The sequence below is a fragment of the Schistocerca americana genome, chromosome 8 (assembly GCF_021461395.2).
Source record: "Schistocerca americana isolate TAMUIC-IGC-003095 chromosome 8, iqSchAmer2.1, whole genome shotgun sequence".
NCBI lineage: Eukaryota > Metazoa > Arthropoda > Insecta > Orthoptera > Acrididae > Schistocerca > Schistocerca americana.
Window position 1 is genome coordinate 406,585,774 of NC_060126.1, and position 14,054 is coordinate 406,599,827.

General features: G+C 40.6%; 1 protein-coding gene across 1 annotated transcript in view; it reads right to left on the reverse strand.

Moving 5' to 3' along the window:
• Positions 1-7,134: 7,134 nt before the first annotated feature.
• The window catches only part of LOC124545394 (required for meiotic nuclear division protein 1 homolog), a 91,290-nt gene continuing 84,370 nt past the window's right edge, over positions 7,135-14,054 (reverse strand). The window contains exon 6 of the mRNA XM_047124310.1: positions 7,135-7,589. Within this exon, the coding sequence (XP_046980266.1) occupies positions 7,431-7,589 (159 nt within the window). The 3' untranslated portion in view covers positions 7,135-7,430. The remainder of the gene's footprint in view (positions 7,590-14,054) is intronic.

The window sequence follows — 14,054 nt, forward strand, 5'->3', positions numbered from 1 at the left end:
AGGATAAGGGGGACGTACCTGGCATTTGCTAAAGCCGTCTGAACATGGACCGTGCTCTCAAACGTTAACGCTGAGCGTGCTAAGCTCAACGTGCTGCTGAACGCTCATGAACGATGCGATTTGTGCATACGGTACATGGGCCCCAATGTGGTATACACAATCGCAATGCACTCAAGTGGCAGTTGTGGGATGTTTCTAGTTCGTAAATCACACTGTTTACTCAACAGGCATGCATAAAATTCCCACATTAGCTCCATTAAAATGCACATTTCCTCCACTGTTCATATCCTAGTCACACTGTTCTATATATAATATACACAAATAAAAACTTCAGTATTGATGTACATGTTTTAAGACAAAAAGGGAGTACCAAGTTGAATCAATAAGGACACAGGCTTATAAAAGTTCCATTACAAATAGTGCGACACAAATTTGCAATAGTTCTCCACATCAGATAAACACTATTTTATCTTTCCCACATTTTAGTAAAACGCTAAGGTCATTCTTACTTGATCACTGTTCCTACCCAGTAGCAGAATCTTTACAACATGTAAACTACAAAACTCAAAAGAAAAAGGAACAAAATATCTTTATACAAGTAGCACAAGCTGTCCTGGAGATCAAGCCAATCAAACAAACTCACTCCTCAAAAAAGGTGAACTTATATTTACATAACATCAAACATTGTAGTATATACTTACATTAAACTAATAATTAAGCATCAGAACATATTATACATGCAAATGTTAGGAAAATTATATTTAGACTTGGCGAGACGCAAACCATCATCAGATCACGTATCTGGTCATGAATCAACAACACTACTCACTATGATAAAGTGACAACAATTCATTTATGGCCAATTCTAAGATGTTGCCAGTTGCTCAATGATTTAACCGTAGCTATGTTACTAACTGAAATTTAATTATAACAAACTGTACCAAGAACAATGTGTTTTTGGTGGATCCTCAGTGTGTCACTATCTTCAAATGACATACTCTAATAAAACGCAAGTTACAATAATTCTTTTGCCACGAATATGATGTCTCTCATTATTTTTATTGCAACAAATCATGCAGTTAATAATGGGTTTTCGAATGATTCTCAAATTGCTGGTGCTCAGAAACGATATAATTACATAAAGGCTTGAACTTAATGCCAATATGGCGCCTCACAGCTCAATGCTGAAGGGAGATGGCGTGCATTTGATGTAGGTGGAATAGTGCCATCTGATTGGTCAACACTGAGATGCATGCTCAGAATATCTGACATGCTTGATATTGCTCTGCATGTTCGGAGAGACTCTGGAACGTGCTATTCCACGCTATGACATCAGAAACTCGGCACGCTCAACGCTCAACATTTGGATGCACGGCTTGTGTGCCGACGGCTTAAGGATATAGGACACGTCTACCTACACAGAGATAGGATGACCTGTGGCCTGATGAATAGGAATGTTTTATAAAGGGGCGTACCTACCAGAACGGAAGGAGGAAGTAAACTCATAGGGTCAGCCCACATGTAAGGTATAGGTACTGATCCTAGGGGAAAAGGACAGTATCATGACAGAAGTCACACACTGAATAGGAATTATTCTGTTAAGTTTGAATTCTATATATCACTAGCATTATTATGTTTTATGTGAATGTACGAGTGTCGAAAAGAAAACTTTCAGTTGCCCAGAGTTCCTCCAGACTACAAACTACTATAAATAATACTAGTACGTACTAAGGAAAAAATAGTACAAGGAATTAGAATAAGGAATAAAGTACTCAAGTGTCATGAACACCTGGAGCTTACGATTGGAAACGAAAAGTTTAGTCCTCACGATTTCTAGATATAAGAAAATGAATTCCACCATTGATTGAAATGTTCATGTTTTATAATTAAAGTAAAATGAAAAAATAAGGAATAAGTAATTAATAAGAAAAAAGGTATTAACAATTATGAAAAGAACAGCATCTCTACATGTTTTGATTTGTAATACACTTGCAAAGTGCACACTACAGGGGAAGTATTTCACATCATGGCATATAATGAAGCGATCTGTGTGTTTCCTGCCCTTGAATTTGCTAAATGTGAGTCAACTGCACCGGTCAGCAATTATTCCACATCAAATATGAGGTAAAAGCTCCAACACACAAAACAATCCATAGGATCATCGGCAGAGAAGATGGAGTGTGTGGGAATCATTTTTCAGGAGCCTGGAGAACAACATGCGTGAGCAGAGAACAGCAGATATTGCAGTCAACTGTCTTGACGTATTCTATGCAAGTGTCTGCATGTAAAACCATACCTGCTGCAGCTGTTACATATGCTGGCTACTCGGGACAATGAGTATAATTCTAACTTTTGTAATGACTTGCAGCAGCTACTGGAAGAACACAGTTTTTTGCAGACCATGTTTATGTGTCAGGAAAGGTGAATCGTCATCACTAATGTGTCTGGGAATAGAAGATCCGGGTAAGATTGTGATTCACCGAAAGTTCACAATATCTTTTGCACCATTTTTTCTTCAAAAGTTCATGGATGATGTTTCTTTGTGGAGAAAACTGACTTGTTTCATGTACCTGGATGCGCTGCAAGACAAGACCTATGTCACACTTACAGCAAGACAGTGGAGACTTCATTTTGCAACAAGACAATGTTCCAACAAACTTTCTATCAGTTATCCATGATTATACTAATGCCGAATTCCCCCTCAGCATTGGTTTGGACACACTTCCAATGTTAAATCTCCTCTTGTTCAGTGGCTTCCACGGTCACCTGACCTAACTCGATGTGATTTCTTATTACAGAGTTATGTCAAAGATGGTGTGTTCTTGCCTCCACTGCCACTTAATTTGGAAAAGTTGCCAGGAAGTATAATTGGTGCAGTTGCTGGTATTGACTGTGACTTGTTGGGATCTATATGGCAAGAGTTTGACTACATACTGATGCTTGCAGAGTTACAAACAGTACCCATATTGATCATCTGTAATGAGACTTAAAAACTTGGAGAGATGCTCTAGCCATTGATGTGTGTCTATTTTCCTGTATAGCTTGCAATTTTTGTGCAAGAACCCTGGAAGTAATTATGAATAATCTAGTACTTTTACTTAATAAATTTTTTGATGAGCTTACTTTTGTTATCAAACAAATAATTAACCTCTTATATTTGTGTATAGGATGGGTCACCTCTGGTAACACAATAAATATGCATATGGAAATTATTAATTGCTTTACGAGTTTGCTGTAATGTTTCCCATCCTCATTCAATAATGAAGATATCAAAGAAGGAATGTAGTGCTTTGATGGCAAGGTTTACATTTTATAGATCTATATTGATCACATTCAAAGGCATGAAATTTCATTTTGATTTTGTGGACTTTGGAGCAGGCCCCCAATGCTTGCTTCCTGTAAATGCAGGATTACAGTTTGAGCACCCCACATGTCAAGCAATTTTCATCAAAGGTACTGATATTGATTATCTTAGGCATCCTGTAACTGATTGTTGTGTCAACAATGTCTGATGACATTCTAGTCACATAACATAGTGAACTATTCCATTCATCACGGCCACAGCACTGCTCTACCCACAACTCGATGGCTATCTCTGATTTAATCACTAATGAGCATAAACTGCTACACAAAACTTACAAATTATTTGAAAGACCTCATAAATTTATTACATGGATCAGATAATTTTTTGCGGGACTGGCTGTAACTCCTTGTGTGTGATGTGGATCAGGCCCTGATGGAAGAGCATTTGTAATGACAATGAAATAACACAACCACAATAATAGGGTAATCAACATTTCCACTTCACACCCCTAGTTGGCAGAATCATAACAGACAATCAATGGCTTATCACTAAGCCATCCACATTTTAGAAACAATTATTATGTAACTGCTGTGGCAACAACTATTGGTAATAAGCCTTGCTCAAGTACTGAGACCCATGAGGGATGTTCTGGTGTGGATATCTGATGCCCTGCGAATGAGGATGAAGGTAAAGTTTCACAAAAGCTTGGGTAATGATATACATTTTAAGTGGCTAATGTACTACAAACACAGTATTAATTGGACTCATGATAAATACACTATGTAATCAAGCAGTTCCTTGTTGGGACGCAGAAATAGGAATCTCTTAGTTTCCAACACAATAGCAGAGTATGGTGATACATTATCTAGTTACAAGTATCCTAACACCCCACGTAATGTAGAATTGAGGACTAGATATTACAAGGGGTGGACTAGTTAGTGTGAAAGGTGTGGAGTATTAGCAGTAACAGCAGAGTGAGTCAGTCAGGAGTTTTCAGTGTCTTTGAATATGGGCTAGTCATTGGATGCAACCTGAGTAACAAATCCATCAGTGACATTCCAGACAGACTTCATTTACTAATGGACAAAAACCACAGTGCATTGAGGAGATCAGACACAAAAAATTGCATGAAATAGCGTTTCCTGATATGAGCAAGAGTACTAATATCAACATCATTTGTAATGAACTGTTTTTAGATGGAGAAATCAAGACAAATGGTGTGTGTGTTTCATTAAAACCACTGATGTTATTTTATTTCAATAAAATGAAACACATTTTGTGACAAAAAATGTGTGTTTCTTTGGAGTTGCAACACACATTTAAAATACCTTCACTGTTTTCAGAAATAACCTCAGAAAAAGTAAGCCTATTGAAAGTAGCTTATAAGGTGGGGAAGAATTGTGTAAACCAACACTATAGGTGACCACCAATAAAGATACAGTTCTACTATGTTCATTATTGTCAGTTATTACCCAATGTGTTATATCTATTATCTTACAGGTAGTGTGTGATTTTTTTTTCAAGAAATATATGAGTACATGATATACAAACTACCAGAGACTGATACAATTTTCTTCTTCTTACCATCCATACTTTCTAATATATGAAGTGCGAAAATGTAATACAACAAATAAAATGTCTATAAAATGCAACACTTACTTGCGGTGAGACAGTCACAATTCCTGAAATCCATTGTCCATGGCCTCTGGCCTACTGAGGAGCACCACAGTCCTGAGTCCATGGATAAACCGTGAAAATCTGCTGCATTACGCCACGCACAAACAGACCCGACCTATGCACGGATTGGTGAGACTAGATCCGATGGGCAGGGCCTGCACATTGGTGGTAATAGAATGGCTTCAGATCAGCAAGCCTGATCAATTACAGACACCCCCAGAAATGGCCTCCGGTTGTGGCCCATTGAAGAAACCCACTTGTGTGGCCACCAATTCACGAGCCACAGACAGCATGTTGTTGAAATGAGACCACGGTGATCAATCCATGCAACAGATAACTTGTTCAAATACTGTCAGAAACAATAATAATGAAGATAGGTACCAACTCACCATCAAGATGACTGCTAAGCCGCAGACAGGCATGTAGAATACATGATCACATTCTCACAACTAAATTTCCAGCCATAGCTTTTGTCAGAAAACAAGAGCACACACACAACTGCACAATCACTCACATGCAACTCTGGCTCCTGCGTCTACAGTCTCTGAGAATCAGACCAAAACAAACGACTCCTCGTGTCTCCCTGCCTCTCATCGGCTGTTGCTAGGCTAGCAGCAAGAAATGGTGGCAGGACTGACTGCAAGCTGAGGGGATTAGTAGGAAGGAAAGAAGCAGTAGAAATGATGGAGTAGGGAAACAGGGCGCATACTCAGCTGCACCCAACCAGTGACGATGCATGACAACTCAGTAAACAATGCATTTCATCTACTGAGACAAAAATGAGATTTTTCCAGTGTTTTTTTCCAAATTTCCCTGATGTTTTCCTGATTTCCCTGACGTGTTTGAAATTCCCTGATATTCTCTGATTTCCAGAATCTGTGGCAACCTTGCACTATCTTCTCTGGTTTTGGCTTTTGAGGAATAATGGGCTACCATTCCTCCACAGACATTAACATGCATCACTGAAAGTCATCATAAATGTGAAGGGTGGACATGTTGTTGTTGTGGTCTTCAGTCCTGAGACTGGTTTGATGCAGCTCTCCATGCTACTCTATCCTGTGCAAGCTACTTCATCTCCCAGTACCTACTGCAGCCTACATCCTTCTGAATCTGCTTCGTGTATTCATCTCTTGGTCTCCCTCTATGATTTTTACCCTCCACACTGCCCTCCAATACTAAACTGGTGATCCCTTGATGTCTCAGAACATGTCCTACCAACCAATCCCTTCTTCTAGTCAAGTTGTGTCACAAGCTCCTCTTCTCCCCAATTCTATTCAATACCTCCTCATTAGTTATGTGATCTACCCATCTAATCTTCAGCATTCTTCTGTAGCACCACATTTCAAAAGCTTCTATTCTCTTCCTGACTAAACTACTTATCATCCACATTTCACTTCCATACATGGCTACACTCCATACCAATACTTTCAGAAACGACTTCCTGACATTTAAATCTATACTCAATGTTAACAAATTTTTCTTCTTCAGAAACGCTTTCCTTGCCATTACCATTCTACATTTTATATCCTCTCTACTTCGACCATCATCAGTTATTTTGTTCCCCAAATAGCAAAACTCCTTTACTACTTTAAGTGTCTCATTTCCTAATCTAATTCCCTCAGCATCACCCAACTTAATTCGACTACATTCCATTATCCTTGTTTTGCTTTTGTTGATGTTCATCTTATATCCTCCTTTCAAGACACTGTCCATTCCGTTCACCTGCTCTTCCAAGTCCTTTGCTCTGTCTGACAGAATTACAATGTCATCGGCAAACCTCAAAGTTTTTATTTCTTCTTCATGGATTTTAATACCTACTCCGAACTTTTCTTTTGTTTCCTTTATTGCTTGCTCAATATACAGATTGAATAACATTGGGGGTAGGCTACAACCCTGTCTAACTCCCTTCCCAACCACTGCTTCCCTTTCATACCCCTCGACTCTTATAACTGCCATCTGCTTTCTCTCATATTAATGCCTGCCAATAAGTGTCTGTATACTTTTGATCAGACTGTGTATATGAGGTTGTCCAACTTAAGACCTATCTATATCTGACATTTTGTGTGCAATGAGTATTTTAGTCTGTTTAATATCACTGAAGGAGTGAATACAGAGGATATTATACAAAAACAGAAAACTGAATGGTGTTTTTGTTTCTCCAAAGCAAATATATTTTGGCACATTGTCATAATACACCACTTCAACGCCACACATTTAAACAGCACAGAACACTTATATCCATCCATCTATTTTATGTGTTTCTATTATAAGAAACAAATAAGGTTAACACAAAATGCATTTCTATAAGCGTATCATTAAAAAAATATAAAATGTCAGTTATTTGACAGAAGCATAATTTCTTCGGTGGTCCTCTCGAGGATAGACATTATTCAGAGTTTACAGTTTTTGTTTCAGAAAATTCTGTACAAGTTTTAAAAAGAAGAAGAAACTAAGATAACTTCTCAATATAATGTAAAATCTCAAAAATTACTTCAATCATGATTAAAGCTATTATCATCCATTCGAGGCGAGTGTGGTGCTGGTCATTCAGATGGGAAGACAGTAGTTCAACCAGCTCAAAACAATGATTCAGCTTTTCATTCATAACCTATAAAAAAAAACACAAAAGTTTTCATCCATACGTAAAATAGCAGGACCTCTGCCGCAACAGTGATAAATTTTGTACCATAAATAAACTTCGTACAATGTATAAAAAAGAAATATCACATACACTGTACATAAAGAAGTAAAATGCTTGATTATTGCAAGAACAGAAAACACTTAAGCTCTGAGTCAGTATACATTACACTGTCAGGCCCAGAAAACTTGTACTAATACAGTGCCTTTTCCTTACAAACAGCCCCCACTACCTTCACTGACCTTCAGAATTCTTATCAGTAAGTGGATTCTCATCTTAAGAAAAATGTATTGTAAGAAAATAAATTTCTGATCATGGGAGTTTATCAACTACAACAGATCTTCCCTCATTTTTTGACGTGTTTAAAATTTACCAATTCAAATAACACAAGCACAGGATGATTGTAATCAAATACCTACGAGTGTTTTTTCCCCAAAATAAAACTGATGAGAAATAAAGGAAATCAAAGCTGTGTTCAATGAATTCATCTCTTTGTGGCTTATAAGTTAAATAAGCAAATTTGTAATCTGAAAAGATTTTTCATACAGTTATTTCATGTTGCAAATAAAATGGATGACTGATACCAGAAACATATTTTCCACATGACTGATATAATAGATACTACTGTCTGTTTTATTTATTTACTCCATTATAGCCTGTTACCAATAATTTAAACACAGAACCTATTGATTCTTACATAAATTATGCAGTATACATTATTATCTGCTACACAATACTACCTCCCATCACCACAGCTGTTTCTACTATAAATAATAATAATAATAATAATCGGAGAACTATTTCTACTATAAATAAAAAACTACACTTACTACCAAATTTAACTATGCATACTACTTTTACAATAATGTCACTTCTTGTTTGTCACATTCCACAATGCACTTCATTGCTCCCTGATTCGTAAGCATGTTTACTAGCTTATTGGGCACTGTGGGGAGCATTGTGGTTGTGTCTGTCTCTTCCATTGTTTGTTGGTTCCCTGTTTGCATAGGACAATTCCCCTCTTCCATACCACTCTATCATGATGCAATTCTCTACCATTTGTGAGAAATAGAGATTCACAGTTTTATGAGCCTGTTCTATACATCTACCTTTCCTTCTCATCTACATCTACATTTGTACTCTGCAAGCCACTCAATGGTGTGTGGCGGAGGGCACTTTATGTAGCATTACCTCACTTTCCTGTTCCAGTCGCATATGGTTCACAGGAAGAACGACTGCCGGAAAGCCTCCGTGCGGCCTCGAATCTCTCTAATTTTACATTCGTGATCTCTTCGGGAGGTATAAGTAGGGGGAAGCAATATATTCTATACCTCATCCAGAAATGCACCCTCTTGAAACTTGGACAGCAAGCTACACCGCGATGCAGAGTGCCTCTGTTGCAGAGTCTGCCACCTGAGTTTGCTAAACATCTCCGTAACGCTATTACGCTTACCAAATAACCCTGTGACGAAACGCGCCGCTCTTCTTTGGATCTTCTGTATCTCCTCTGTCAACCCGACCTGGTACGGATACCACACTGATGAGCAATACTCAAGTATAGGTCGAACGAGTGTTTTGTAAGCCACCTCTTTTGTTGATGGATTACATTTTCTAAGGACTCTCCCAATGAATCTCAACCTGGCACCCGCCTTACCAACAATTAATTTTATATGATCATTCCACCTCAAATCGTTCTGTACGCATACTCCCACATATTTTACAGAAGTAACTGCTACCAGTGTTTGTTCTGCTATCATATAATCATACAATAAAGGCTCCTCCTTTCTATGTATTCACAATCCCTACACCAAGTGCCTATCCGCTGCAGATCTTTCTGCATTTTGCTGCAATTTTCTAATGCTGCAACTTCTCTGTATACTACAGCATCATCCATGAAAAGACGCATGGAACTACCGACACTATCTACTGGGTCATTTATATATATTGTGAAAAAGCAATGATCCCATAACACTCCCCTGTGGCAAGCCAAAGGTTACTTTAACGTCTGTAGTCGTCTCTCCATTGAGAACAACATGCTGTAGTCTGTTTGCTAAAAACTCTTCAATCTAGCCACACAGCTGGTCTGATATTCCGTAGGCTCTTATTCTGTTTATCAGGTGACAGTGAGGAACTGTATCGAACGCCTTCCAGAAGTCAAGGAAAATGGCATCTACCTGGGAGCCTGTATCTAATATTTTCTGGGTCTCACGAACAAAAAAAGTGAGTTGGGTCTCAAACGATCGCTGTTTCCGGAATCCATGTTGATTCCTACAGAGTAGATTCTGGGTTTCCAGAAATGACATGATAAGTGAGCAAAAAACATGTTCTAAAATTCCCGCTGGGTAGGTCTCCCATGTTCAATGTTTCTGGGTAATTTTTCCAAAATCTACCTCTTTCCCTAGACCTCTCCTGTCCTTTTCCTTCAGCCTTCTTCCTTCCCATTTTAACCCTTCTGCCATAACAAGGAGCCAATGGCTCCAAAAGCTTCTCTAATTATAACCTCCTTTTATGTGTGTGTTCTGCCACTGCTTGGCGAGTAGATTTTTTTACCTATCCAATTACATTACATTGTCAAAAATTGATTTGTGTGTGTGTGTGTGTGTGTGTGTGTGTGTGTGTGTGTGTGTGTGTGTGTGTGTAATTTGCGAAACAGGCAAAAACGTGTTTCTGTCCCAGACATGTGGGCTGCCTTGCATAGCAGGAATGTTGTGTGGGTAGTATCGATATGCCTTGCAGTGGCTATATGTACAGAGAATGGGAGGGAGGGAGAGAGAGAGGGTGAGAGAGGGAGGGGGGGGGGACAGATGAGGGTGATAGAGAAAGGAGGAGGAGGAGGAGGAGACAGACAGAGAGGCAGAAGGAGGTGATGGCCAGAGGCAGGAGGGCGATAGAAGGGATGGATAGTGAGAGGGGGAGGAGGCAATGGACAGAGAGGGAGTGGACTTGGATGAGAGCAACGATTGCGTTAAACCCAACTTGCTCTGCTCATAAACAAGGTCTACAAAGCACTATATACTGGCATCCCGGTAGACACTGTGTTCCTTGCATTCCAAAATGCCCCACAAAGCAGAAGAGACAGGGGCCCAGGTAGATGCCATGTTCCTTGCCTTCTGAAAGGCATTGAATACGGTTCCACTTTGCCACCTAATGAACAAAATATGAATGTACGGAATATCAGACCAGTTATTCGACCAGACTGCAGAGTTTCTAGCAAACAGAGCACAATATGCCATTCTACATGGAGAGAGATCTTCAGATGAAAAGGTACTTCGGGTGTGCTCCAAGAGAGTGTTAAAGGGCCTTCACTTTTCACAATTTATATAAATTAACTACAAGATAACATTGGCACTGCCATGAGGTTTTTCACAGATGATGCTGTTGTATATAGAGAAGTCACAGTGTTAGCAAATTGTAGCGAAATGCAGGAACACCTGCAGAGGACTAATGCTTGGTGTAGGGAGTAGCAAGTGACTGTCAACATAAGCAAAGGTAACATTGTGAAACCATAAACAGAAAGACACCTAACTGTATGATGACACAACTGACCAACATAAAATATTTACGAAGATGCATACAGAGTGATCTGAAGTGGAATGATCACAGAAAATTAACCACGAGTAAGGCTGATTCCAGACAGATGCTTTAGAAGCAGTTTTAGGAAATGGAGTTCATCAACAAAGGAAGTTGCTTACAAAACACTTGTTTGAGCAATATTTGAATACTGCGCATCAGTCTGGGATCCACATTAGATATGATTGATAGAGGAAATAGACAAGTTCCAAAGAGAAGCAGCACATTTCATTACAGTTTCATTTAGTAAGTGCAGATAAATGGACCAAAGATACATAAACCATGGCAATGATACGCAATAGTAGACACAGCATGACAGAAGTCCTCACAGTTGGGAATGCTTTGGACAGCTTCCAACTATGAAGCACTATCAACTACAAAATCAAACCAATATCCATCAACATAGCACCATCAACACTGAGGTGTTACCATAGAAACGTCACCATAGCACCAGCAAAATCAGTAAACAAATTTGGTTTGCATCCTACTTATTATCAGGGAAGAAGTACGGTGGGGCTAAGAGCCACCTAGCTCCCATAAGGATGGAGATGGCTGTGAAAAAGGTTGGTAACCTCTGATATCTAGGATGCCCTACATGACAGGCATGTTGTGTGGGTAGTCTAGAAATGCATTCCAGGAGGTGTACATGTGGATGGACATGGCTGAGTGGAGAGATAGTGGAGGTGGAGCTGGAAAATGAAAGGAGGGGTGAGGCGGACAGAGAAACGAGCATGGAGTTGGCGGGGGGGGAGGGGGGGGGGGAGGGGGGAGGGGCATGGACATACTACGGTGGGAGTAGCGCATGGACAGAGAAAGAGGGTAAAGAGGAACTGGATAAAGAGAGAGGGGGAGGAAGAGCTGGATAGACAAAAGTGGAATGACAGTGAGGTGGCAGGAGGAGTTGATGGCCAGACAGAGAGGGTGGAGGGGAGAGATAGAGAGGAGGAGGAGGACATGGTCAGAGAGAGTGGGAGGTGAAGCTGGTCAGTGAGAAGGAGAGGACACGGTGGACGACATGGTCAGAGACAGGTGGGAAGTGGAGGAGGGGTAAGAGGCAGGACAAAGGTGGACAGGGGTCGTGGACACATGGAAAAATTGAGATGGTCAGAAGGGAGTGCAAGATATGTGCTTTCTGCATCCATATTCGTGGACACACTGTGTGCAACATGAAAACCAGCACTATGAGGGTTAGAACCTCCTAGCTCTCATAGGATCAGTGATACAGGCAAAAATGAGGGTTTATTGCTGACATGTAGGTTGCCTTGCATGACAAGAGAGTTGTGCAGGTAGCGTGGCATGCCTTACAGGGTCAACACATACGGATGACCACGGCTGAGGAGAGTGGAAGGGGGGCAGATGGATTGTGAAACAGGGTGGGGACAAGATGGACTGAGAAACGGGGAGGAGCAGGCAGATAGCCAGACAGAGAGCTGCGAGTAGGAAATGGAGGTATAGGGAGAGGGAGGGAGTGTTGGTATGAGAGGCTGGGGAGAAGAATGGCAAAGAGAGGGAGGAGCACAAGGTCAGAGAGAAGGGGAAAGAGAAATTGGACAGAGAGAGTGGGAGCGTAATATAGTGAAGGGGAAGGGGAGATGGATTAACATAAAGGGGAGAAGAGGAAATAGACAAAGAGGAGGAGGGAGGAGATGGATAGTGATGCGGGAGGACGAGTGAGCAGATAATGCGGGGAGGAGATAGGCAGACAGAGAGGTAAGAATGGGAGATAAACACAGAGGGGGAAGTAGAAATGGACAGAGAGGTGAGGATGAAATGGTTATGGAGAGATGGATCGAGATAGACGAGATGCACACAGAGAGATGGTGAGGAGGACACAAGACAGAAAGACATGGGAGGAAAATGGACACTGAGAGGGTGGAGGAAATGGACAGGGAGAGGGGGAAGGAGGAGATATATGCAATATTTGTGTGTAGATGGACAGACAGAGAGGGAGCAGGAGGAGGTGGACACAGGGGGAGAGGGGGGGGGGGGAGGGAGAGGGAGGGAGAGAGAGAGAGAGAGAGAGAGAGAGAGAGAGAGAGAGAGAGAGAGAGAGGGGGGGGGGGGTGAGATACACAAACACTTGGTACACATATCACATATTATATGAACCATGGATACACGTACCATTGCAACAATACACCCCAATGGTCAATACAACATGACAAAAGTCTGAAAGCTGGGAATACTTTGGATGACTTTCAACTGTGAAGCACTAGATCTCACATTTTCAGTCTATGATCTCCCATAACCACTTTCTGCACTTTTTTAATAATTTCTGGGATAGTGACACATCTTGGCTGACCACTTCGTGGAGAATCATCTATATCATCCCAAACAAATTTAAACGCATTAGTCCACTGGGCAACAGCTGAATACAGGAGCAGAGTCCTTCCCTGTGTTCTCAAAACTGGCATGAATTTTCTTTGCTTTAAAACTTCTCTCTACAAAGTACTCAATCAGTGCTCAAATCTCGATTTTTCCCACCTTCAGAAATCATTACACAGGAAACACAACACAGAGACATCTGCACCACAGATCTCTACCCAGAGCACTGACACATCACCTATTTACTCATAAATGATGACATATTATTAAAAGAGAAGCTCAATACACTAGCACTGGCTCCAATGGGCAATGAATCCACAACCTTCATTGTGGATGCACATTTATGTCCGACCTCTAACACGAATCCAAAATTAGCAAGCATGGAGGACATGGACAAGGACTGTGCATAGATGGTGCTAGGCGGCAATGTGGTTTGGCCAAGAGGCATACATAGACAGTCTGCACAACTGCGATAAGCACTGTGTCTGGGTGCCGTAGAGGTTAACACAACGGCCTAGTAATCAGGAGATCATGGGTTTG